Source organism: Eubalaena glacialis, chromosome 6 (assembly GCF_028564815.1).
Source record: "Eubalaena glacialis isolate mEubGla1 chromosome 6, mEubGla1.1.hap2.+ XY, whole genome shotgun sequence".
Classification (NCBI taxonomy): Eukaryota; Metazoa; Chordata; class Mammalia; order Artiodactyla; family Balaenidae; genus Eubalaena; species Eubalaena glacialis.
Genome location: NC_083721.1, coordinates 56,479,710 through 56,506,543, shown reverse-complemented (window position 1 = coordinate 56,506,543; position 26,834 = coordinate 56,479,710). Strand labels below are relative to the sequence as shown.

The 26,834-nt window shown below is 38.2% G+C and overlaps 1 protein-coding gene across 1 annotated transcript in view; it reads left to right on the top strand.

Moving 5' to 3' along the window:
- Positions 1–26,834, top strand: part of MYH15 (myosin heavy chain 15) — a 170,418-nt gene that overhangs the window by 77,204 nt on the left and 66,380 nt on the right. Inside the window, 10 exon segments of the mRNA XM_061193051.1 lie at positions 2,807–2,874; positions 3,708–3,795; positions 7,308–7,425; positions 8,327–8,450; positions 10,362–10,498; positions 14,750–15,005; positions 18,074–18,328; positions 19,705–19,881; positions 21,564–21,709; positions 24,822–24,912. Of these exon segments, the coding sequence (XP_061049034.1) occupies positions 2,807–2,874; positions 3,708–3,795; positions 7,308–7,425; positions 8,327–8,450; positions 10,362–10,498; positions 14,750–15,005; positions 18,074–18,328; positions 19,705–19,881; positions 21,564–21,709; positions 24,822–24,912 (1,460 nt within the window).

Below are 26,834 nucleotides of genomic sequence, written 5' to 3'. Positions count from 1 at the left end.
GGTAGATAGATTTCAAGGAGACTGCTCCAGCCTGCTTTTATCTTCTACTTAACCAAGCTGAAGAGACAGCAGAAAACCATGTTTTGATAAATGATTTGGGAGAGATAACAAGCTCCTTTAATACATATCCCCCAAATATCTTGGGATTCTCCTTCACAGTGCTTTTATATTATAGTAATGGGGTTTTTGTAAGCTTCATGAGAGCAGAGATTATGTCTCACTTGTTCAAGTGTATCCTCAAGCATGTAGCAGATGCCTGTTTAGCAGGCACTCCATGAATACTTGCTGACCAACTAACAACTAATCTTGTTTAGTAGTTTGTAATTTAAAAAGCACTTTTAGATACATTATCTTACTCAACCCTTGTCCTGACCCTTTTAGATACATGTAAAGGGAAATCTCTCCCTATCTTATAGGAGCAAGTGCAGAATTAAAGTTTCACAAATCTACTGTTGAAAGATAAACTCAGGCATGTTAAAATTTTTAAGAGTTTATTTGAGGAAAAAACAATTGAAATTGGGCAGCACCAAATCAGAAGTGGTTAACAGCATTCCACCCACAGGAGCTCAAGGAGAGACTTTTATAGAAAAAAGGTGGAAGCAAAGTAAAGAAATGATTGATTAGCTGTATCTAAAGCCCACTTGGCTGTTTGTGACTGGTTGTCCTTAGCATTTTGATTTGGTAACCTTGGGGCATTAACAGACTTAGATTTCGTTTGCTTACATAGGCTGCCACAGCATTAGAGCCATCTCAGTCTGATGGCCTCCTTGCTTCATTAATTTAACACTACTAAATGGCAAAGGCAAGGCAGGAAACAGGACTTGTGCTTACTAGCCTCGTGCCTATTCCACTCTCATTGTCTTCTGGAAACAAACAAAACAGGGAGATGGACAGGCTACCTGGATTCAGGATCCAATTCAGACTTCTGCACCATGATACAAAGCCTTGGAGGACACAGAGGCCAGGTTGCTGCCATTACCCTCGTGTCTGGACCACTGCCAGCAGCAGAGGGAGGCTTGTCACAGTTCATAGCTGCCAGATTGGCAGCTCCTGAGCAGAACTGGTGTTCAAACACGTTTGGTCCACACTGATTAAAAAAAAAAAAATTGGAAGTTCGCACATACACATTTGGACTTCCTTTTTCTTTTGAAAAATGGAAATTATGGGAAAATAGAAAATCTGGCCAGTCTGGTTTCAGATACCCTTGTAGCAATGGGGCAAATTGTACTAGCTGTTCTTTAAGTGGGGCGTGTCCTCTCACCTTCTGACATTCTCACCCTCTTGTCTTACACCCAGCTTCAAGCTCACTCCTGTCCCCTGTTGCCTGCTTTGGGACTCCTGATGGCATGGTCAGGGAATGGAGAGAATTTAGCACTTCCCAGGTCCATCAATCAGCACATGATGACATAATTCAGAAGCATGCCTGAAATCCTGTTGGCCCGCCTCAAGAGGAGCTTGAGAAATGCAAGCTATTGTGTTTGGACCCTGAAAATCTGCAGGTAGTGCGTTTGCTTGATTCTAATAGCTTCTAAAGTACCTCTGAGAAGTCTGATAAACAGTGGCCACATAAGTGTATGGCTCCCAGATGAGTAATTCTCTGGTCATAAGAAATCAGAGAGTGGTTTGGGCAGAGAATGAGAGAGGAAATTATCTTCTGACTCTTCAGGGTGTGCTGTGTTCTTTTGAACTAGAAGAGAAGAATTGTCCAGAATGTCCTTTTTCATAATTTTTTAAGGACGCCCTGAAAAAGGACTTGCCTCCAAGTTTCTGACTCATCTCAATTAAATTACTCATAATAACCATACTTTCTTCTGGAGAATCCAAGTACTGTAAACCAGTTATAATTCTTTTAAAAAATTAAAGGAAGGTAGTAGTATCCCCTTTCCATGGGGAAGTACAAAGAAGTCAAGTGATTCACTTGGAAGGCTTGGGGCATGTCAATAGGACATCAGTGATTAAACTTCATGACATCTGCCTCAGCACAGTTGCTACTCAAGCTAGAGAATATTTTATCAGTTTTTCATATTGACAGCTGGCCCATTTTTTCCAGATTGCCTATGGGTTTTGTTGTTATGCTTTTGTACCTTCATGAGTTAGCACTACACAAATGTTTGTAAAACAATTTGGCTTAGCATAGATTCCTTTGCTTCAAGAAAGTGGGAATAGATTGTTTTTATAAATTACAGAAGTAACGCATGAGTGTTGCCCCAAACACAGACAATATAGAAAAACTAAAAAGAGGAACATAAAAGTTATTTTAATCTCACATAGAGAGATCACAATTGCTAATATTTTATTGTATACTCTACCCAACATTTTTTATGTATATAGTCACCCATAATACAATCACACTTAAAAACATGAATACACACTCAGTATCATAATATACAAAATATTTTGTAGCCTAATTTTTCTCTCAAAATAAATCCGAGCAATCTTCCCATGCCAGTTATATTGATCTGCATCATCATTTTAAAAGATTGCAGTGTTTCATTGTATGCATATTCTTTCATAATTTAAGTAACCAATCTCCTGTTGGTAGACATTTGTTACCATTTTAATTTTTTGCTTATTTTTTTTGTAATGACTAAACAATGCTGCAGTGAGTATCTCTGCACAGTTGCCTATTTCCTTAAGGAAAAGCACCAGAAATAGACTTTTGTGTTGAGACATGAATATTTTTAAAGCTTTTGGTAGACATAGCCATATTGCTTCTAGAACTTTGACACATTTATGCTTTCCTCAGCAGGGTTTGGTAATGTGACAAAAAAGAGCCTTTTTAGTGCTTTTTTTCTTCTTTTTTTAGCTCTACAGTTTGGGGAGAAGAAAGGCAAGAAAGGAGCTTCATTCCAAATGGTTGCATCTCTGCATAAAGTAATTTTTAATTGCATCTATTCATATATTAACTACCTCACAATCTGCATATGTTACTACTTATTTGAAATTTTACGTCTTCAAATAAGGATAAAGTATCTGAAGTTAACCAAGTTGGAAAAGTTAAAGATTATCTTGATATTAATGGACTTTCGTGGACACTGTCAGTGTCCTACTTAGATCCCCTTTATCAGCCCATCTTACCACTTATGAAAATATTAGCTCATAATAACTCACAGTTGCCAGAATTGCCCTTGGTCAAATGGGAAGCTAATCTGTCTCCTTACTCTCCCCTTCAGATTCTGGCCCCTCCCTTGCCTCAAGGAGGTACCAACTGTAGTATAATTGGTGCATTTGTGCTCAGAGCTTCTGCAGGACTCAGACTAAACTGAGTCCATACCACTGCTTTTTTCTCCCCCTGCCCTACTCTACTTCCCTCCTTCTCCAAATAAATCTCTTGAACCAGAATCTCCATCTCAGATTCTGCTTCCAGAGAAACTGAGCTAAGATAAAAATTTTCCAGGCAGGAAACTTGAGAAACAATTTCTTTCTTCAAGCCATTTTATTGCCCATCCATAAAGTATTGCTACCAAATTTAAAACAGGTAGATATGATACACAACAGAACTATGTCAGTCAGATAAATATTGACTTGTCAAGGGAAGGAAATAATGTATTTTGGTAAGCAGGGAAGAATGTTGAATTCATTATTTTATTGTTGCTATGCATCTGGCTTTAAGACTAAGTTGATCAACATGGAGACTTTTGTGACATAGATTGGTGTTTTTAGTGATTTGCAAAGTGATTTTGTGTTGGTTATGGTCTCTATTTTAGGAAAACCTAAATAAGTTGATGACTAACCTGAAATCAACAGCACCTCATTTTGTGAGATACATAAATCCCAATGTGAACAAAATGTCAGGTAAATAGATTTCTTTTTAATCCACACTAGGAAATTCATTTGATTTAAGCTATGTTAAATGTCTTTTAATGAAACACTTACCAGTTTGTTTTATATAAGGGTAGTTTTTCAGATAGCAAAGCTAAAATAAGTTAAAAGTGAGTTTTTTAAACCTCCTCAAGATTGCCTTTGAATTGAGATTCAAGTGGACATACAGAAGGATTTCACAAAGCAGACTCAATTGGGTAACATTAGAATGCTTGATATTATCATTTAAATTCCTCCTTGAATTTCACGCTAAAATGTGGATGAGCTTCTGTGCCATTGTCTACAAGGGCAAAGTATAATAAGAAGGGATTGAATAATCAACTGGGGGATTAAGGTAGATATTTAAGCATAAAGGAAATCATTTGTTCTAAATTATCTAAATTGACCATAAAGAGAGTTTCTAAATCCATTTCTAATTGTTAAGAACTCCCTCTAGTCTTCCTTCATAATAGTAATATCTTCCCTCTCCTTAACACTACCTGTCTCTTTAGTTATGTACTTCTGGGCAGTAGATACTTTTTAAGAAATATTTTATTTTTCTTCCAATTTTATTGAGATATAATTGACACACAGCACTCTATACGTTTAAGGTATACAGCATAATGGTTTGCCTTACATACATCATGAAATGATTATAAGTTTAGTTGACATCCATCGCCTCTTATAGATACAAAAAAAAAGAACGAGAAAAAAAATGTTTCCTTGTGATGAGAACTCTTAGTATTTACTCTCTTAATAACTTTCAACATACCATACTGCAGTGTTAACTATAGTCATCATGTTGCACATTACATCCCTCATACTTGTTTATCTTAAAAATGGAGGTTTGTATCTTTTGACCACCTTCATCCAATTTCCCCTCCTCCATCCCACCTCTGGTAACCACAAATCGAATCTCTTTTTCTATGAGTTTGTTTGTTTTTTAAAGGTTCCATGTATAAGTGAGTGTGTCTGGCATTTTCACCATAAGCTTCTTTGCTATTAACATCTTTGCCCCAAGCATTTTTGCTGCAAACGTTTTCCCCACATAACTAATTGGCCATAAGGCAATTTTGTCATAAAAGATAAAATAACAAAAAATAAAAGAGGGACATTAAAAAGGACATAATGAAACAAGAAAAATGAATAACAAAATTAAAAAGACTATTGTGAAACATAAAATATTTGAATACATTTAAAATGTGTGTAGATTCACGACAATACTGTACAAATATCTGATTTTACTCTGTGGGTTGAACCTAAGCATTTATCTTCCAAGTCTTTGTTCATAGTTCATTATACATTTTTTGGCTTGTTGATTCGTCTCCTTGTTCTGCATCACACATTTTCTTTTTTGCTAAAATTTCTTCCCTCATTGAGAGAGGTATTGGTTTCCAAATACTAAGATACATGTTTGTAACTGAGCTTTGCGTTGTGTTATGAAAGCTTTCCACACTGTTGTTTGTTCTTGGCATATTGTCACATGTCTGTTGGTAGATGTTCCAAGTTCTATGGAAAATGTGGGTTCAACTCTGCACCTCTGAGGCCCTCAGCCTCTTTCAGATTCATGTAATATGAAAATGGGAGTACTGTGTCAATGGAGAAATGAAACCAAATTGTCAACCAGTTGAAACCAAACTGTCAACCAGTTATTTTATCTTTTATGGCAAAATTGCTGCATGGCCAATTAGTTATGCGGTGAAAACGTTTGTAGCAAAAATGATTTTGACAAAGAAGCTTATGGTGAAAATATCTAGAACCATAAATGAGATCGTATGGTATTTGTCTTTCTCTGTCTGGCTTATTTCCCTTAGCATAATGCCCTCGAGGTCCTTCTGTGTTGTCACACATGGCAGGATTTCCTCCTTTTATATGGCTGAATAATATTCCATTATACATATATACCACAACTTTTTTATCCATTCATCCGTCAATGGACACTTTGATGAATGGATGGTGCTAGGGCGGTGATGAGATAGATAGGTGGTGGTGAATTATTTATGTTTTTAATTAACAAAACAAAGTTTTTACAGATATTAATTACATGGATTACTTTCCTTACATCTTGGATTTGAAGATTCCCAGGCTTCTCTTTGGAATTACAGGCTCCTGTGGAGCTTGGTTGGAGGCTGTCAGCCTCAAAGTTGTATATGTGACAAGCACTTATGTCTTCAGAGCACTAATCACCCTTGGAATATGTAGCCAGATGTTGTTGATTCTGATTTCTCAGGTTCTGTAGTACCTTGCATTTTTATTAACCTCCTGTAATTAAAACTCCCATCTTGACAGCCTGTGACCTATTCTGGGAAAGTGTGATGCTAAACAATGATGCTGCAGTTTGAGTTTTTGCAATGCAAACACATCATGTCCATTCACGCTGTATGTTTTTGCCTCATTGTTTCTTATCAGCTGGGTTTCTGAATGCATCTAGGGACACTGCTTCCATCTAGCAAGGAATCTAATTAGCTACCTCTATTTTGGAGCAATTCTGTTACCTATTAGAGTTGCCTCCCATCGAATCAGCTCTGATTTCAGCAGGTTTTTTATTTTTTTTAAGTCTTAAGAGAAAGTCATAAGAAAAGCTTCGTGATCTAATCAGAGCAGTTCTTCATATGTCCTTAAAGGGAATGAGCGTGCTTGACCCTACTGTGTCATAGAACTCCACTTCTGCTCCTGCTTACAGATGACCTGTTTCTGTCTATGAAAGGGATGGGAGTGCAGGGCTATGGATATATGGCTTAGAGTTTATTTCTGTGACCCCGGGCGTAAGCAGAGAATCATCTCATTCCATTTTCCTTGTAACACTCTAGCAGGTCTTTGTTAGGAGAGTGCTGCTTGGCTTCTTCCAGAAGCCTTGCTGAGAGCCAGATACAGTGGTTCATTGCTTGGCTTTTCTAAGGCTTCTATCAGGGATTGCAGCTGCAGCTCTAGTGGGCTCCATCTCAGGAACAAAGGGGTACTAGGAGAATGCTTATACTATAGAATACAACTTAGGCTTTCTCAAGATAATCAGGAGAGAAAGTAGGCCGGTACGTGGCCCATTCTTTCCTAATACAGAACAGGAAACAGAATGTTGTGGCTGTTCTCATCTTCCCCTTTCCTTGTGTTCCCCCTTCTTGTAATCCGTCCCCTTCCTACTTGGAGATGCCAGTTCTCTTTTGTGTTTTATCCCCTCTCTAGCTGGTTTTTGGCTGGCAAATGGATATAATGCCAGTCATTTACATTCTAGCAAAAATGTATTTTTTTCATCTTCTAGGAGTATTTGCTTATAAAATCTTGACTAACTGTGAACTAAAGGATTCATTCCAGGTAAATCCTATTCGGAGACTCCTACAGAATAGGATGGGTACTTTGAGTGCCATGAGGCTGGGAGTGAGTGAATCCTCTTACCTATCATGTAGAGAACACTAGATTCAAACTCTTTTAACCCCAGATGCAGCAATTAGGACAAACTCTAGGGTAATCATTATTTTAGACATGGACTCATTGTGACCGTTTTTCTTCAGGTGTAATGGACGCTTATTTGGTTCTACAGCAGCTGCGCTGTAATGGTGTCTTGGAAGGGATCAGGATATGCAGTGAAGGTTTTCCAAACTGACTGCTGTATGCTGATTTTAAACAAAGGTAAACAGACATCCCGGAATCCAAGAAGCCTGGGGCAGTCCATTTTGTTTTCTTCTCTTTGAGTGTTTAGGCATGCATTGTTTGTGTGGTTGATATCCTCCAGACTACAGATTGATGTGTTTTGATGGTGGTGAGATATATGATGACAGAGTTCCATTATTATTTCCCCTTAAATCCAACATCTATGTAGCTGTAATATCCTTAAATCTCTATTACTGGATAATAGACCCACATATAGAAGAAATATATAAAGAACGATATGGAGGCTGAATTGAGTCTCTGAAATGTTGTATGTACTTAATCGTAGCTGCCATGTAAGCAGGCTGTTGCTTTACTAGCAATCCTGTGAAAGGAAGGAAGCCAGCAGGGAGTGCAGCAGAAGGCAGGAGAGGCACCTTTGCTTTCTATTTCCCAAATTCTAGATGCGTAAATTATAGGTGATCAAGCAAATGTGAGAAAAGTAGAGTAGAGTAGAAAGAGTACCTGTGTCAGAATTAAGAAGTATATTTCTAGTTTTCCACCAATTCACCATTAGGGTGAGGGAATCTTGGAAAAGACCTTTAACGTCTCTGCTTTTCAGTTTCCTTATCTGTACGATAGAGATGTACTTAAGCCTGCCTCTTTCTTTCTCTTTCTCCTAATCTCTCCCTCCCTCCCTCCCTAATTGAGCAGAGAATCAAGTGAGGTGATCTCTACAGCACTATGAAAAGTACAAACTATTATTCCAAAGTAAGGAATTATTGCTCGTGTCCTCATTATTACTGCCAAGAGTTTTGTGAAAACTGAACATATTGGTAGGAGGGGTGGAAGTCTATATATACCTCCTTTTGTCTCACTTGTCCAGATTTTTCTTTATTTGCACCCCAACCTCAAGATTTATTCTTTACTTATTTTAAATTAGGTACTACATTCTGAACCAAAGGGCCTTTCCAAAGAGCAAGTTTGTGAGCAGCAGAAAAGCAGCTGAAGAATTACTTGGCTCCTTGGAGATAGACCATACACAGTACCACTTTGGAATCACTAAGGTAACCAGAGAACTACAAAGAATGCTTTTGGAGAAGAGTGGGAGGAAAGTCTGTGATTCTTTTTTTTTTTTTTTTTTTTTTTTTTTTATAAATTTATTTATTTATTTATTTTTGGCTGTGTTGGGTCCCCGCCTCTGTGCGAGGGCCCTCTCTAGTTGCGGCGAGCGGGGGCCACTCTTCATCGCGGTGCGCGGGCCTCTCACCATCGCGGCCTCTCCTGCTGCGGAGCACAGGCTCCAGACGCGCAGGCTCAGCAATTGTGGCCCACGGGCCCAGCTGCTCCGCGGCATGCGGGATCCTCCCAGACCAGGGCTCGAACCCGCGTCCCCTGCATTGGCAGGCGGACCCTCAACCACTGCGCCACCAGGGAAGCCCTGTGATTCTTAAAATACCCATGAAAGTGCAATTATAAGGCATTCTACAGCTCTTGTGACCACAACTAATACAAACAGAGCTCCGATGAAAGTGAAAACTTCAGCACTATTTGAGAGAGCAAATTCAAAATTCAATGCTTTTTGAACCTCAGTCTTGACTACATTTACATTTTTATAATTATTCATCTAAGCAAGTTTGTGCCAAGATATAAAATACTGAATCAACTTCAGTGTGCTAGAAAATGTGTATACACATCAGAGCTAGACAAAATTGAACCAACTTACTGGAGATAACTGCTTGTCTGCATGTGATTCATCCACAAATACACTTTCAGGAAATTAATTCTGAAAGACTGTCTAAAAATGTTAAGGTCAACCCTACCATCCAAAAAATTAATCCAAAGTTAATTTCCTTAAATGTGATTCACTAAATTCTGCTTCATCTTGAAGATCTTAACATGATCCACATATTTTGGGAAACTTCCGACTAACAGATTTGGTTTTATCCATTAGTCAATATCAGGCTGTTTCTAATGACATCCATATAAAGGCCAAATTATTTGAAGGAGAATTGGAGGGTCTGGGATGAAGAGCTTACAGAAAAAGAACTCTGTTGGACATGATTATAAAATATTACTCAACTCCCACATTTTGAATACCTGAGAGTCTGTTTCTGCTGATTTTCACTCCTGGTGCCTTGCTTCCTTGTATGTTTAGTTATTTTTGCTGTATACTACTCATCTAGGGCAGGACTAGCATGAGTTGAGAGAGCCTCCTAAGGCACAAAATTTAAGGCAGCACTTACTCTTCAGGTTGTATGAGTACTGACTTGTACCACCCTGAAAGTGAGTGCTTCCTTAAAATTTGTGCTTTAGGTACCTCACTCACCTCATCTTGGCCATTACTAATGATTCTTCAAAAAATATTTATGTGTATTTTTTATTGTCTAAGACAAAAGTGACTTTCTCTAGAGCAGAGGTCAGCAAATTATGGCCTAAGGGTCATATCCATGGCCTATTTTTTATATGGCCCCCCTAGCTGAATATGTTTTGACATTTTTAAAGGGTTATTTTTAAAGAGGAAGAAGAAGAAATAGAAGAAAGAGAGGAGGTGGAGGAGGAGGTGGGGGGGTGTGGCAGTGGAGGTTCTACAAAGACTGTGTGTGGCCTGTAAAGCCTAAAAGTATTTACTATCTGGCCCTTTACAGAAAAACTGTGCAGACCCCTGCCTGGGCCTATCTTAAAACGTAAACCAAGTTCCCTAGACAACCTAGACTTTACTAATAGATCAGGAGGAGGATAGTCTAAGTTCTTAAGGAACCAATATAACCACAGGATCAAATAAAGTTGTTTTTTTTGTGTGTGGCAAACTTTAGGTTTATAAAACCAAACTTTCTAGAATTTACATTTTACACATTAAGAAATATTAGCAAGAAGTAGAACTGATAAACAAATACATCAATTGCTCATAGGGCCATTCAACAGGCATTTACTGAATGCCCACTATGAGTAGAACTAACATCTGACATTTCTTTTAGGTGTTTTTAAAAGCCAGCTTTCTGGGCCAACTGAAAGCAATGAGAGATGAGAGACTATCTAAAGTCTTTACATTGTTCCAAGCCAGAGTACGTGGAAAACTGATGCAAATCAAATTCCAGAGGATTCTGGGAGAGAGGTATGATATCCCCACCCTGCGTCCCCACTGCTAGAGTAATGGTGTGCCTCAGTCAATGTGACTTTAGCTCATTGCCTTACAGTAGGTCAGGGTAGAGAGCTCTGCCACCTCTGCTTAGTCTGGGACTTAACTTGAAATTTTTAAAATTATGGAACACCAAACAGAGCACAAAGGGCTTCTATTACCCTATCTAACTAAGAATAAGCATAATTCAGATATTTCTTGCACTGCTTCCAGTCTTCCCTTTGGAGGGATTCTTTATAGTTGGCAAAGTCTGGAGCTCTGAGAGCTGTGTGACTCATGATTCAAAACAGAAGTAGACCTAGAAGCGTTTGCATGCATCTCACAGCCAGCTCTGTGGGGAAGTTTGCTGCAAAGTAGGTAGGTGTTCTGACCACTTTACAGCCTCCCCTGGGTCAGAAACTGACTCTTGGTGACATGTAACCATACCTCTGTTACTTCATTTCAGGCAGGTTCACTAGGGACATTTATCATCACCTCTGGACACTGAGGCATAGGTTTTGTTTAATAGAAGAAAACCTTTAATAGAATCATGGAAAGCAAGCTAACAAAATCTCCAAACAGAGGAACTATGAGCAAGGGATTCTGTGGTTGTCGTATTTACTTTTTACCATAGCACAGTTTACCTTCTGGAAAGAGGTCCACAGGTCTTGGTATAATTTGCTTACTTGACAGTCTGTTAATTCCCTCTGTTTCCGCAAAGAAGAAAACTATTATTACATGGTGATGTCAAGGATATTAGAGAGACATCTCCTAAGAGTTTTCTGTGACCTCCATATAGTGCCCAATGTGGTGTGGGAGTTTATGAGAGTTTGGGGTTCAGGAGACATGGCTTCTATGACCAGTTTTGTAAACTTGGGTAAGACTCTTAATTTCTCAAGTTCACTTCCTTCATTTCTAAAATGAGGTCGTTACTATCCATTCTCTCTAAATCATAGAATGACTTTAAAGGAATTATTATGAAATATTTCAAATACAAAAAATACAGAAAATATTATAATGCATACTCATGGAGCTATCATCAAAGTACATCAGTTCCTAACATTTTCTCTGTAATATCTCACAACTTAAAAATAAATAATTAACAAAGTTGAAACCCTTTGTGTATTTCTCCCTTGATCCAGATCCTATTCCTAGCTCCTGAATTCATTTTTATCCCTCTGTTTCATTCATATTTCATATATAAAACATATAAAGTTAACATTTTTCTGTAGTTACTCACAATATATTTTAAAAAATAAATTAATAGACTCAGTTGAAGCTCCTTGCATATTTCTCCCTTGATCCAAGTTCTGTGGAGATATGCAGGTGTCCTTAAAAAGTTACATGATTTTGCATGTTTTTAGTCTTCACATAAATATGCTCTGTGTATTATCTTAAAATTTGTTCTTTACATTCAGTACTAGCTTTTAGATTTATTAATGTTGATAAATCTAAGGTTAGATTATTGATCTTAACTGTTGTATAGTATTCCATCATATGAATATACCACAATTTATTTATCCATTTCCCAGCTCAAGTAAACTTAAGTTATTTATAATTTTTTGCTATTACAAACAGTTCTGCAGTGACATTTTTGTAAATGTCTTCCCCTGCATATATGCAAGAGTTTCTTGAGGGCAATGTTACTCAAAACGCTGGTCCATTGGCTGATAGTACGTAGGTAGCAGCTGGCCGAGGCCCACACTTTGAGTGGCATTTCTCTAAGGTATGAATTATTAGGTTTTAGGCTATACACAACTCCAGCTTTATGAGATGTTGCCAAAATGCTTTCTATTTTACTCTTTACCAGAAGTATATGAAAGTCCCATGGCTCTATATTCTCACCAACTTGTGGTATTTCAACTTCAAAAACTTTTGCCAAACTTAGTCATGTTTCTGACTTTGGGGAAAGGTATCATTTTCCTCTTAATATCATGTTTCCTATAGATTTTTTTTTTGGTAGATATGATTTATTGTATAAAGGACATTCGTTCCATCTTATTTTGTTAAGCACGTTTACCAAGAAATGGTTAAATTCTTCTTTTGCATCTAACCCATAAATGTGTTGAATTAAATTAATAGATTAAAAAAGGTTAAACCCACTTTGTTTATAAAATATGATCTTTTTCATACATTGTGGGATGGGTTATAGTATTATAGTATTTTTGCCTCAACATTCATGAATAAGTTTGGCCTGTAATTGTTTCTTCTGCTGTTATCTGACTTTGAATCAAGGTTACCTTAACCTCATGAAAGAGTTAGGCAATATTTTCTCTTTTCAAAACATGAAACAATTTATTTTGATTATCTGTCTTTGAGTGCTTGGTAAAATTTGCCTATAAAACCATCTAGATCTGGTGTTTCTTTCATGACAGATTTTACAATTTTGATTTAATTTATTTAATAGATATAGGCCTATTGAGATTTTTTCTTCTTGAATCAGTTTAGATTAATTTCTTTTAAAAAAGAAATTTTAGATTTCTTTTAAATCTTCCAATTTGCTAGATTATAATTTTTAATCTCTATCATATCTACAATTATGTCTCTAGGGCATGATCATAGATTATTTTATTTTTAGAGTATTATCATTCCTAGTATTGTTTATTTATGCCTTCTCTTTTTCTTGCTTATTCATGTCAGATGTTTATTTAATTATACTATTTAATAACCCACCTTTAAATTTTTTCTTTATTTTTTTTGTTTTCTCGTTCATTAGTTTCTGATCTCAGCTTTATTCTTTCCTTCCTTCCCCTTGCTTGGGTTTATTTTTCTTAATTCACAATTTTTTTCAGTGTGTCTAATCAGCTGCTTAATTCTTCCATTGAGTATTTGATTTCAATGACTATACTTTTCAGTACTGGGCATTTTATATGGTCCTCTTTCAAATCCGTCTGCCCTTTTATCATACTGGCTCATTTCTTTCTTGTATTTTTCAGTTCTTTCCTTTATGTCTTTAATAATTCTTAAGAATTATTTTATGATCTCCACCAGATTGTTCAATTATCTGAAATTCTTGGGGGTTTAATTAAACTTTTTATTGTGGGTGCTCACCCTCACTTATGGTTGAATTTTTTTCTATATGTGTTTTGTAATTTTGAACGGTAAGTTCATCTTCAAGGGGACTTTAAGAGAATCTCTAGTGCTTGATTTTTGGGTATTTTCTTCAGTGCACTTTTGTATTTTTCCCCCAAGGGCCCAAAGGGTATTTATTACCAGTGTAAAAAAATGATTATGCTAATTTCTTGTGTATTTCTGCACTAATCAGGTAGTATAATTTCAATCTCAAACACTCCGGTGGTGCTGGTTCATAGTATAAAAAAAAAATTCTTAGCGTAGGACCTTTTTTCTTCACCCTGAGCCCAGACCAAATCAGATGTACTTCTCTTTGACTTCTCTCTGTGCCAGTGGGTGAATTTTTAAATCCTCCTTTTCATTAAGGGTGAAATTCTTTGAAAATCACAGCCTGTCTCTTTATCCACAAGGAAAAAATACAAACCCTACAATACCAAGCCTGGCTTCCTCCTTCCGTAAGGATGGTCAGACTGTACAAGCATTCAGTTTCGCTCTGTTTTTTTTTAGCTCCCTCTATACTTCTTACCCTCTTTAAGGGTCAGCTCTCATTTAAAGGATGTTTGTAGTGGAAACATTTTCAGGACACATAATCCACAACATTATTAGCCCCAGAAGTCCCTCAAAGGGTTTTTGATAGAATCAAATGAGAGCTTGGATGTAGAAGTGCTTTGAAGACTAATGAGGATTTATAATGACTCCTAAAAAGATGTGCTTATTAGGGATCTTAATTTGGAAAATAACTTTTATTTTTAAATTTTTTTATTTTTATTTTTTTAAATTTTATTTATTTTTGGCTGCATTGGGTCTTCGTTGCTGTGCGTGGGCTTTCTCTAGTTGCAGCAAGTGGGGGCTACGCTTCATTACAGTGCACGGGCTTCTCATTGCAGTGGCTTCTCTTGTTGCAGAGCACGAGCTCTATGCACGTGGGCTTCAGTAGTTGCAGCACACGGGTTCGGTAGTTGCAGCATGTGGCTCGCAGGCTCAGTAGTTGTGGTGCACGGGCTTAGTTGCTCCGCGGCATGTGGGATCTTCCTGGACCAGGGATCGAATCTGTGTCCCCTGAATTGGCAGGCAGATTCTTAACCACCCAACACCAGGGAAATCCGGAAAATAACTCTTTTATAGTCTAGGTTAACTTGCTTTTCTTTTTTTTTTTTTTTTTCCCCCTCGATTTAGGGATGCACTTCTTTTGATCCAGTGGAACGTAAGAGCTTTCATGGCTGTGAAGGGCTGGCCGTGGATGAGGCTCTTCTTCAAGGTCAAGCCTCTTGTTAGATCTGCTGGAATGGGAAAGGAGGTAGCTGGAGTGAAGGAAGAGTGTGTGCAGCTGCAAAAAGCCTTGGCGAAATCAGAATCTCAGAGGGAGGAGCGGAAAGCCAAGCAAGTCTCCCTACTCCAGGAAAAGAATGACTTGCTTCTTCAGCTGCAGGCTGTGACTGGCCCCACCATTTCTTCTTCAAATCAAGTTTCTAATTAGATTCCCTTGTTTTGCAGGCGGTATTGACTTGAAAAAAAATAGAGGCACGTGCTTTGCAAATACTATAGACTTTCATCCAACACAGACAATGGAAACACTTAGAGAGACACCCTCTTTTATAGTGAAGTGATTTCATTGGCAGTATGTCTTTGAAAAAGGAACAAACTTTTAGATGGGTTTTAACTATATAAACAGATGGAAATCTATCATGGGAGCCAGGAAGCTCTGGATCTTAATTCAAATTCTGTAGTTAGCACGTAACCCATTAGCAAATCAAAAGATAGGATCTTAGTACGTCCTGAGAAAAGCTTTACTGAGATCTTCAGGATTATTGCAGTATGCCCCTAACTGGTTTTCCTGATTTTGATCTCCGTACTTGCCCTTTCCCAGTCCAAGTCAATATCACAATCAGTTGAGTTCTTAAAACAGCAGTTTTCAACCTTGACTTTGCATCAAACTTATTTGTGAAGCATTAACAAATAAAAAGAAAGGTGCCTAGACTCCACTCTCAGATACTTTGACTAAGCGGGTCTTGTGTGGGTCCAAATCATCTGTATGGGTGATTCTGATATCCAGCCAGGATTGAGAACCATTGTCTTGAACAAATATGTTGCTTCCCTGATGAACAAGCTTCAGATCCTGCAATATGTGCATTATAGAATCCAAACCCTTGGCCCTGGCATCTGAGCCTCCATCTCTAATCTGATGCCGATGTGCCATTATTCACTCCCTTTTTTATTCCTCTTCTCTAGCTACCAGGACTACTGTTACATCCCAAAGGCAGGTATGAAATTTTATCCACCTTTATTGTACTCTCCACCCCACTTAGCACAGTGCTAAGTTAAATAATACTGGGTTCAAATACATTATATAAATATATTGTATTTTTCCTGCTTTTTACGGAAAACAGAGAAAATTTAGTGGTTTTAGGCTGACCCAAGTTATTCTTTTCTTTTGGGACTCTGCTACCCATCAGTGTTCCAATAGGCCATATTTTACATGAGAGTTTACACTCAGACCCACATTTCTGATACATATTTAATATAGCAGTGGTTCAAGAACTTTAGTGTGTATCAGCCTCGCCTGGGATGCTTGTTAGAAATACAGATTCCTAGGCCCCACTCCAAACCTACATTAAGATCCATATTGGGAGAATCACAGTTTGTAATATCATATTTTGTCTGGCTTAGGACACAGGGAGCCTTGGATGAGACCTGGCCTCCTAGTTTTCATCATTCTTCCTCTCAACAAAAAGAGTGGCCAGTGCTACCTGGGCTGATGCGGGGATAGAAATACACCCAACTTGTGAAGGGAGAGGTGGGTAAAAGTCTGGGATACATGATAAAAGATCATTGTGGGGAGCACAGGAGACACATGAAGCCAATTGCAGGGCAAGTCCAGGAAGGCTGAGATGAGTTCAAATTGTAACTGATTTAAAAAGCTGACCTGGCTATGAAATATTTTATCTCATTGATTTTTAAGAAACACACCTCCATACAGTAGGAATCAAGGAAACAAGGATTCTTTTCAAATTATTCACTAACTCAAAATACCAGCAGCACTGAGTGAACCCATTTCAATTATCGCTGCGAGTACATGAGAAACTAACTGCCACTGGGGAAAGGATATCCCTACTGTTAAACTGTCACACCACGGCTCAGCTGGCCCCAAACCCGCCATCATGTTTAATGAGAGGATTGATGATGGTCGATTGGATTGTTGGCTTCATTTGGTGATGGTGACAGGTCCTGTACATGTGCTGAATGGAAGAGAGCAAAGAGCTGTTCTGCCTGTCAACTAAGGTCAAATGTCCCCATTATTGCTCAAGCATTGGAAACTTCTCTGATTTGCATGGATCCTTTTTGCCTTAACATTTTTATTCGTTTTTAGTTTAGCCCTTCTCTTGGGTCTTCAATGATGTTGGAGATTCACTATTTTATACCTCCCCCATCTGTGCCTCTTTGAGCCCCATTTGTTGGGCAGACAGGCTGAGAGTTAGCCAGGATCCAATAGCCTGGATTTTTGCCCTTCTCTGCTCTTGATCTAAGTAGATGAAACAACGTAAGCCAAGCAAATAGTTAGGTAATAGATTGCCCAAATTGCAGAGGATGGATGAGGTCTAAAGATGAAATATGGAGATATGTGTGAAGTTATGTCACAACGAGACCTACAGTAATTAAGAACTTACTCACAGAAAAGAGGTTTTATTTAGCCTCTAAATGGAGACAAATGAAAGGAGTTCAGAGTTACACAAGGTGCTTTTGTAGCAAAAAGCAATCGGCCCCTTCGTTTTTGACTTGGACCATAACACAGAAAGAGTGGGCCACACAGTGAGGGCTGGCGGCAGTATGTTTGAAAAAAATAAAAGGAAGGAGGATTGCACACTCTATGTGTATAACTTGGGGAATTTACTCCTGGCAGAACCATCGAGAAAAATATTTTTGTTGGAAATAATAGTAAAGTCTAGTTAGTGATATTCAAGGAACCTCATGAATTGTAAATTCAGCCTATGAATAAAAAAATATACAGCCCAGCTCTATTTATTAGAAGATGCTTATATATTAAACAAGTGCATCAGGGCCCTTATAATAATATTATAAATATTCTATTGTCTGAGGGAACACCACTTTCTTAAAAGACCATATTCTGAGCAGGTACCGCCCTCAAACTATATGCCTGCAGGGATGCTTCCAGTAGCTGTGATTTAATCAGCACACCACTGATTTTTGGAGGCACGTTAGCTCCTTTAGCCCACCAGGATTCTATTAAGTGCTTTAGAAGAGGTAATCTAATCTACTGAATGGCCTAAAAGATCAAAAGCACCTCCAAACACAAGCAACTTCTCCACTTCTCAACCATAGGGTCAGGGAACTAGGAATATTATTTCAACTGCTTAGGAAAGGTAGGTGAAAGTGCCGGGCGGAGGGCAGGCAATTATCTCTCTGCTATGCGTTAAGCAGCATTTCGCCTGGCTGATAAATTACTTCCAGCTGTTGGCAACAATTTTCTCCTCATCATGGCAGGAGCGAGAGACCCTGGCAAATGCTGAAGAGCAGTGCGAGTCGCTGATTAAATCCAATATCCAGCTGGAGGCCAGCGTCCAGGCGCTGTCTGCGTGGGGGGTTGGGGGGGAGGAAGAAGAGGAGGTAAATTCCCAGCTGACTGCCAGGGGGCGGAGACTCGAAGATGAATGTTCCGCGTCGAAGAAGAAAGAAATCGATGACCTGGAAACACTATTGGCGAAATCACAGAAGGAGAAGCATGCTTCAGAGTACAAGGTACTTTTTCTATAATGTCAGGAAGGCCTAGATGCCTGAATTCCACACTCCCAATCGGGCTCCAGGACCAGACTTGCTCTGTTTATATTAATTAACACAGTGGTCCGCAACTTTACAGCACTGGGAGTCAGAATTGGCATCAGATGAAAGATGTGGTGAACTGTGCCATCCTAATTCAAAGTTCCAACTTGAATTTATGGAACCCCACTTAATCTCCCAAATGAAACGTTTTCATTTGTTCCAATCTAATTGCATCTGAAATCTGATAGAAAGAGCAAAATGGTTTCATTGGGCCTCTAAGTATCCTTTTTTGGAAGGAGAGGGAGCAGGATGCAGTTTATCGAAAGGTGATTTGCGACACGTCTGAATTCCCACCTCTGTCGTTGATTTGGAGCTTGACCTTGAGATGTCATTTTAATTCCAGCTAAGGACCTTAATGTTTTGTTCATTTTAGCTGAGGTTTTTATCTTGTGCATCTGTGTATAGACTGAAGTCAGCTGAGGGGTCTGTATCAAACCTTTGATAAAAAAAAAAGTCTCCAGAATAATATCGTAATTTTGGCAGATGATTAAATAGCAACTCTTGTACATCAGTTCCCTTTCATAAAAAGCACTTGGGCCTGATATAAATGGCTTACATTTTTGCCTATTTTATCAGCTGGAACTCTTCTTTAACTGCCACTTTCTTAGGATATTGAGGCACAAGATTAATATTACCCCGAATACTCTAAAGAAAGCTAAGTTACCTTTAGTGGTGTTCTTGTTATACAATAATACGACACTCTGAAAACTGGCCATCCACTGACCTATGCTGATAATATTTTTTTTTAAATTAATAATTTATTTATTTTTGGCTGTGTTGGGTCTTCGTTTCTGTGCGAGGGCTTTCTCTAGTTGCGGCAAGCGGGGGCCACTCTTCATCGCGGTGCGGGGGCCTCTCACTGTCGCGGCCTCTCTTGTTGCGGAGCACAGGCTCCAGACGCGCAGGCTCAGTAGTTGTGGCTCACGGGCCTAGTTGCTCCGCGGCATGTGGGATCTTCCCAGACCAGGGCTTGAACCCGTGTCCCCTGCATTGGCAGGCAGATTCTCAACCACTGCACCACCAGGGAAGCCCCTATGCTGATAATATTTGATTAACCAGAATACCCCATTCCCTGACCAGGAGAGATAACAGATCATTTGTGTCTGTGTGTAAAACAAAAAGTGAATTTAGAGTTTTAAAAAGTCCTTCAAGAATTTGGCTAAATTTGGTTCTTTATGACAGTGGATACCTCCTGAGATTTTTGGCCCTAGAAAAGAGAGGAGATGGCCCTTAGTGTTTATACCCCACCTTCCATAAGTGGCTCTCATGGAACTGTTGTCGTCTTCTCCCCACAGGTTAAGAACCTGACTGAGGAGGTGGAGTCCCTCAGTGAGGATGTCAGCAAACTTCAGCGAGCAGCCAAGACTGCGCAGGAGGCCCACCAGCAGACCCTGGAAGACCTGCACGCGGAAAAGGAGAAAACCCTCACCCTGGGCAAAACCAAGCTGACACTAGAGCAGCCAGCGAACGAGGTCAGTAGTGATACGTCTTGTTAGATAGCTGCGTGTCTACATCTGTGCAAACCTCCACTTTTTACTTAGTTCATTTATCTTGACATTTTCAGGAAAACTTAGTAGCATGGCTCGTTTCCCTCATTATTTAGAAATAAGAGGTGAACCACTACAGTAGAAGAAAGGCCCCAGCCTGTAATCTGTCTGGTTTTATATGCAACTTTCATACAACCCTGGGCAGTGGGAGAACACTGAGATGAATGGTGAAGGGGTATCACTCTGACTGACTGTTCCCCACAGAACCTGATGTTTTGCCCCGTAGGTATGTTGCTGCTTTATCTGACACTAGTATTGAAGGATTGCTTTAAGGCCCTGTTGTGTCTCCAGCCGTGCACTGAGGTTTGTTAAAGTAGAAAGATAGGTAAGTCACAAGCTGTGTTCTACCAACACTGTTGGAAAACACTTGTAAGATTCTGGAGATGGTGCCCCTGTTCTGCCTCCAAATACCCTATGAAATAAAGATGCTTCAGATGAGTCTCAGCGGTTAGGTTCATCACTCTCCCTGTTTCCTCCCAGCTGACAGTGTGTGCATTCACTCTTTTATTAGTCCCCAAAGCTTAGCCTTTATAAAATTGCTGACAAGGGTGGTTAGGTTATTTTTTTATTATCTGCTTCTTTTTCCTCATGCCTTTCTATCAGTTTCCTCTATTACCTATTAGTCGTCTCACTTCTCTTCCTATTTCCACTGATATGTATCTCACAAAGCCTCAAGATGGGGATTTATTGGTTGTGTGCAAACAACTCACACACACACACTGTCACACATGCATTCTCACACACTTGTTCTCTCCCAGAGTTCATTTATTTTCAGATTTTTGCATACGCCCTCCAGAAATTCTCCCTTCTCCCCTATTCGAATTTTATATCTTTTGCTGGTCACAGGAAATAGCTTCTATTGTGGCAAAGTAAATATATCACTGAAAACTAGCCATATTGTAACTGTTATTTAGCCTCCCGCTAAGCTAACCTCAACATCATGGTTGGCAACACTACTCCAGACAGAACTTGAATGTTCTGATCACCTTGTTGGAGGTACCAGAATATGACACAATGTTATGGACCATAGAGGGTACCAAGGTGGTAAAGGAGGGTGTGGAAATCATGCCATGTGAGATACGTTTGAAAGGGTCAGTGATACTGAGTTGGAAGACTCAGGACAGCTGCCTGATATTCGTGAATGATCATGTGGAGACAGATTTGCTTGGTGCTACTCCAGGGAGCAGAGCTTAGACCGGTGGGACGAATTTACAGAGACTACTTTGGCTTCTTATGAAGAAGCACTCCTGAGTAAATGGACTTATCCACCCATGAAATGAGCTGCCATGTGAAGAAGTGAGCTTCTCATCACTGGAAAGCGATCAAACAAGGGCTCACTAGGCATTTATTATTGGTTTCTTCTGTAGGCTAGAACACATATTCCTTAATCTCTAAAGTTTTCCTTCATCACCGTGATTTCTAGATTCTTTTGTTGTCCTATTGATGTGTACAATATTTATTTTAAAATATCCACATAACTGGGCATCATTTACAGACTCTGCTTGTATTTTGCTTTCTTTTTCCAGAAGGTAAGTGGTTAATGAACACATCTAGTAAAATATAAACTTTACCTATTTTTTGGGCTCAATAATATCTCCTTCTGTCAGCTTGAGGGTGCCCTTGAACAGGAGAGCAAAGCGAGAATGAACTGTGAAAAGGAAAAGTGCAAACTGGAGGGCGAGGTAAAGCTGAACCAGGAGAGCATGGAGGACCTGGAGAGCAGGCAGCTGCAGCTAGCAGAAAAGCTGAGGAGGTGAGTCACCTTTCTGTTGACTCGAGATTCTGGGAGACCTTTTATTGGAGGAAACAGCTCTCTCATGTCATTTATCCTCATGACCCTAGGACCAGATGTCTCAAGACCTGAAGGGGAGGATAAGGATAACAAGCCTAGGAAATTGATTTTTTTTTTCTTTTGCTAGACTTTATGTGAACTTTCTTTTTATAATTATGTAATAACCTACAAGAAAGTAACTGAGAAGGCTGACTAGCAGATGCGAATGAAAGGTGTAAGGCACAGGAGATGCGAATTATTGGAATTTGAAGTTACAAGTCAAAATAAAAATCGCTCACTTCTTTTACTCATGATGAGACCAATGGCCTAAAGTAAAAAAATAAATAGAAAATAAATCCTAATGTGAAGTCCCATATACCATCTGATCATTTAAAAAAACAAAACAAAACTTGTTTGCCAGATATAACCTCATTAACATTTATATAACTTTTTTTGGTCAAATAATTTACTGTGTAAGTATTAAACCTTAAAACTGAAAGCAAAACATAACATGCTCAAAATCAGTAGACCTTCAGTTCACATGGCTTCCCAAGGAGCTCAGGGCAAGAAGGCCCTCTCAGTTTAGTTTCATCATTCAGGTAACCTTGACAAGGATTTTCTCACCTTGTCCCTTTTGTCTTCCTCTGTTCAACTAGACTTTCTTCTTCTTCTCCATATTTTTAAAAATTTTTGGCTGAGCTGCGCAACATGCAGTATCTCAGTTTTCTGACCAGGGATTGAACCTGTGCCCCCTGAAGTTGGAGCCCGTAGTCTTAACCACTGGACTGCCAGGGGAGTCCCCAGCTAGACTTTCTTCTAACCATTAGGGATTTTCCAGTTATTTGGAATAGATCAAATAAGAGAGGGAAACAGTGAGATCTAAGAGTGAGATAAGGCCAGGTTAAAGCTGGGAGCAAACTGGTTATTGGAGCCCACAGTGAAGAAGAAGAAAGTCAAGTGAGCAACTATGAGCTTCTGGTTTTCTTGTCTGTGTACATGAGTTTCCATTACACATGCTTGTGGTCAGACTTGATTAATAGCCTACCAATAAGTTACTGAAGTGTTTGGAAAAGATGAAATAAGTAACCCTATGAATGTAACGGAACACTGAAAGGCAAAATGATGATAGAGTTCCCTAAGCATTCAATTTTGAAGGTTGTGTTTCAGCTCAGCAAAGTGAAAATGATACTCTATGTCCTTGTAGGCCACAGGTCAAAGAGCTCTGGCGTTTCAGAAACCCATGTTTTCAGAAAATGATAAATTTATTATACAACATTTTCTCTAAATGGACCTATGTATATATGGAAACAATACATGAAAATGTGGCATTTTAAAATGGTGATGACAGGATAGAATACTTAATAAATAACACCGAGATTATTAGCTATTCATCTTCTGAGATAAAAGTTAAATTTCTTCCTCACGCTATTCACACAAACACAAAATCCAGTTTCATTAAAGAATTAAATGCAAAAATAAAGCTATAAAATCATTAGAAAATACAGCATTATTCACCATAGCCAAGATATGGAAACAACCTAAATGCCCACTGATGGATGAATGGGTAAAGAAAATGTGGTGTATACATTTAATGGAACATTATTCAGCCTCTTTTTAAAGGAAATCCTGCCGTATGCAACAACATGGATGAACCTGGAGGACATTATGCTAAATGAAATAAGTCGGTCACAGAAGGACAAATAGTGCATGATTCCACTTATATGAGGGATCTAAAACAGTCAAACTCATAGAAACAGAGTAGAATGGTGGTGTCCAGGGGCTTGGAGGCAGGGGGAAATGTGGAGTTGCTCTTCAATGGGTATAAAGCTTCCATCGTGCAAGATGATTAAATTCTAGAGATGATTAAATTCTAGAGAGATGTACAACATTGTGCCTATAGTTAATAATATTGTACACTTAAATATTTGTTGAGAGGGTAGATCTCATGTTAAATGTTCTTCAATTAAAAAAAAACAGCAAAAACCATTAAAAAACAAAACCATTAAAAGACAATATAGGTGGTAAGTCTTAGGAAACTGGCAGGTCAGACTGAATGAGTCACAAAAATCCAAAGGCATAAAAGGAATATATTGATAAATTTGATGTTGATACATCAACATTTTAAACATTTATGTGGCAAAAGCCAACATAAATAAAACTGGGGCAAATTAGAAAGTGGAAGAAATATCTGCAGCAGATATCAAAAAATAAATATCAAGAGTATTAAAGGAAAATCTATAATTCAATAATTAGATGAACAACCTAACAGAAAAATGGGCAACGGACACAAGCGGACAGTTCATTTGTTTTATTGCCCATTTTAAAATCCTCATAGTTGATAACATGCTGTCCTCACTAGTAAACAAGGACATTCATTATAAAACAATGACATACTAATCTGTTAGATTAGGAAGAATTTAGAAGTGTGCTAATGTTAAGTGTAAATGTAGAGAAGTAACCTCACACTGCTATTGGAGGCCAAAGACAAGGTTATAAGTTTTTAAACACAAACCTATACCTAATGCACCAATTCCCTGCCCAATATCCACTCTGTAGAGACACATGTACACAAGGGTGCATGTATATGAACAGCATTACTTATAAAAGTAAAATTTGGGGGGAAACCTCAATGCTTATTAATAGGGAAATGGATAAATAACCACATGATGTCTAAATCATAAACTAGTATGTCACAGTTAATTTTTAAGTGAACTAATCTATGTGTAGGCCAACATGGAAAAATCTCCATGTATTATTGGGTTAAAAATGTTGTAGAATTATAAATTCAAATGTATCCAATATTATACCTTTCACAGTAAAGAAAATGAAACTATTTCTACTGATATATAAGCACAAACATATGTCAATACTTAGAAAAATGTCTGGAAGGATTCACACCGAACTGATTATGGTGGTTACCTCTAGGCAAGGAAGAGAGATTGGGTATAATAGCCAAGAAAACTTCAGCTATACATGTAATAGTTGAATTTTTTACAGTGAATGACTTCATATGTTATTACTATAATTTAAAGAATATTTAAACAAAATGTTATTACTCTGAGCAATTCCACTTGATACTTCTTTTCCCTAACAGGAAAGAATTAGAAATGAATCAGATGAGTTCAAAGGTGGAGAATGAGAAAGGCCTGGTGGCTCAGCTTCAGAAGATGGTTAAAGAGCTCCAGGTAATCATTTATCAAATACCTGCGTGCACCTGTAGTTAGATCCGTGGGTGATGATTGACACTTCAGTGACAAATGCTCTGCCAAGGTACCCATAGCTCTAGCCAACTATAGACGAGGCAGAAAAGAGCAGTGGTTGAGAAGGTAACCTGGCATTCTATAGATATGTGACTCTGGAGAACATTACTGTTTAAGCTTAGATTTCCTTATCACGAAGATAATAAGAAACAAGTAGCTAATTTGTTGAACGTTTGACATAAACTAGGTATTGTGCTAAAATCCTGGACGTCTATATTTTTACTCATTAATCCTCCTGACAACCTTTGAGCTAAAATTAAATGCAACAGTACATTTAAGTGGTAAGCTCAGTGCCTGACCCATGGTAAGCATTCAATGCTACCAATTTAATTTTTTATGATGATTAGTTTTTGTGATTAGAAGGCAATTATGCTGAAAATCTGTCTTGTAGCTACTTGTAGCCTCAAAACATTATTTGATAATGGGCAGCTATTTATAAGTTTTAGACCATGCAACTGTTTTATACTATATGACCACATTATAAAGTTATTTAAAGCATGGATACATTTAACTCCTCACGTATACATGCAGATGGATTTTTTTCCTTTGAAGCTAAGTATTTATCTCACTAATGTAACTATTACTCAAAATAATTTTGGAACTTTTTTCTGATTATTACCTTCTGAGATATTTTGAGCCAAATTAGACCAGTCTCACTGCTTTATGGGCAAGCTTTCAGACAATATTAATCTCCAAGTGATTGCCTATCATATTAACCAGACTTCTCTTCAAATGATACTTTATCCAAAAAATGTTCAATTTATCCAAAATACAAATTTTCTTACCCTGATGATTTAAAAAAACTCTCTAAAGGTTCTTTCTTTTTTTTTTTAATGTCTGAAACATTTATATTAACATATTTCCATGCAAATAACCCAAAGAAAGTTTAGTATTAGTTGTTTTTGTTTGTTTGTTTTTTGTTTTTTTATACTGCAGTTTCTTATTAGTCATCAGTTTTATACACATCACTGTGTACATGTCAATCCCAATCGCCCAATTCAGCACACCACCATCCCCACCCCACCACGGTTTTCCCCCCTTGGTGTCCATACATTTGTTCTCTACACCTGTGTCTCAACTTCTGCCCTGCAAACTGCTTCATCTGTACCATTTTTCTAGGTTCCACATACATGCGTTAATATACGATATTTGTTTTTCTCTTTCTGACTTACTTCACTCTGTATGACAGTCTTTAGATCCATCCACGTCTCAACAAATGACTCAATTTCGTTCCTTTTTATGGCTGAGTAATATTCCATTGTATATATGTACCACAACTTCTTTATCCATTCGTCTGTCGATGGGCATTTAGGTTGCTTCCATGACCTGGCTATTGTAAATAGTGCTGCAATGAACATTGGGGTGCATGTGTCTTTTTGAATTATGGTTTTTCTGGGTATATGCCCAGCAGTGGGATTGCTGGATCATATGGTAATTCTATTTTTAGTTTTTTAAGGAACCTCCGTACTGTTCTCCATAGTGGCTGTATCAATTTACATTCCCACCAACAGTGTAAGAGGTTTCCCTTTTCTCCACACCCTCTCCAGCATTTGTTGTTTGTAGATTTTCTGATGATGCCCATACTAACTGGTGTGAGCTGATACCTCATTATAGTTTTGATTTGCATTTCTCTAATAATTAGTGATGTTGAGCATCTTTTCATGTGCTTCTTGGCCATCTGTATGTCTTCTTTGGAGAAATGTCTATTTAGGTCTTCTGCCCATTTTTGGATTGGGTTGTTTGTTTCTTTAATATTGAGCTGCATGAACTGTTTATATATTTTGGAGATTAATCCTCTGTCTGATGATTCATTTGCAAATATTTTCTCCCATTCTGAGGGTTGTCTT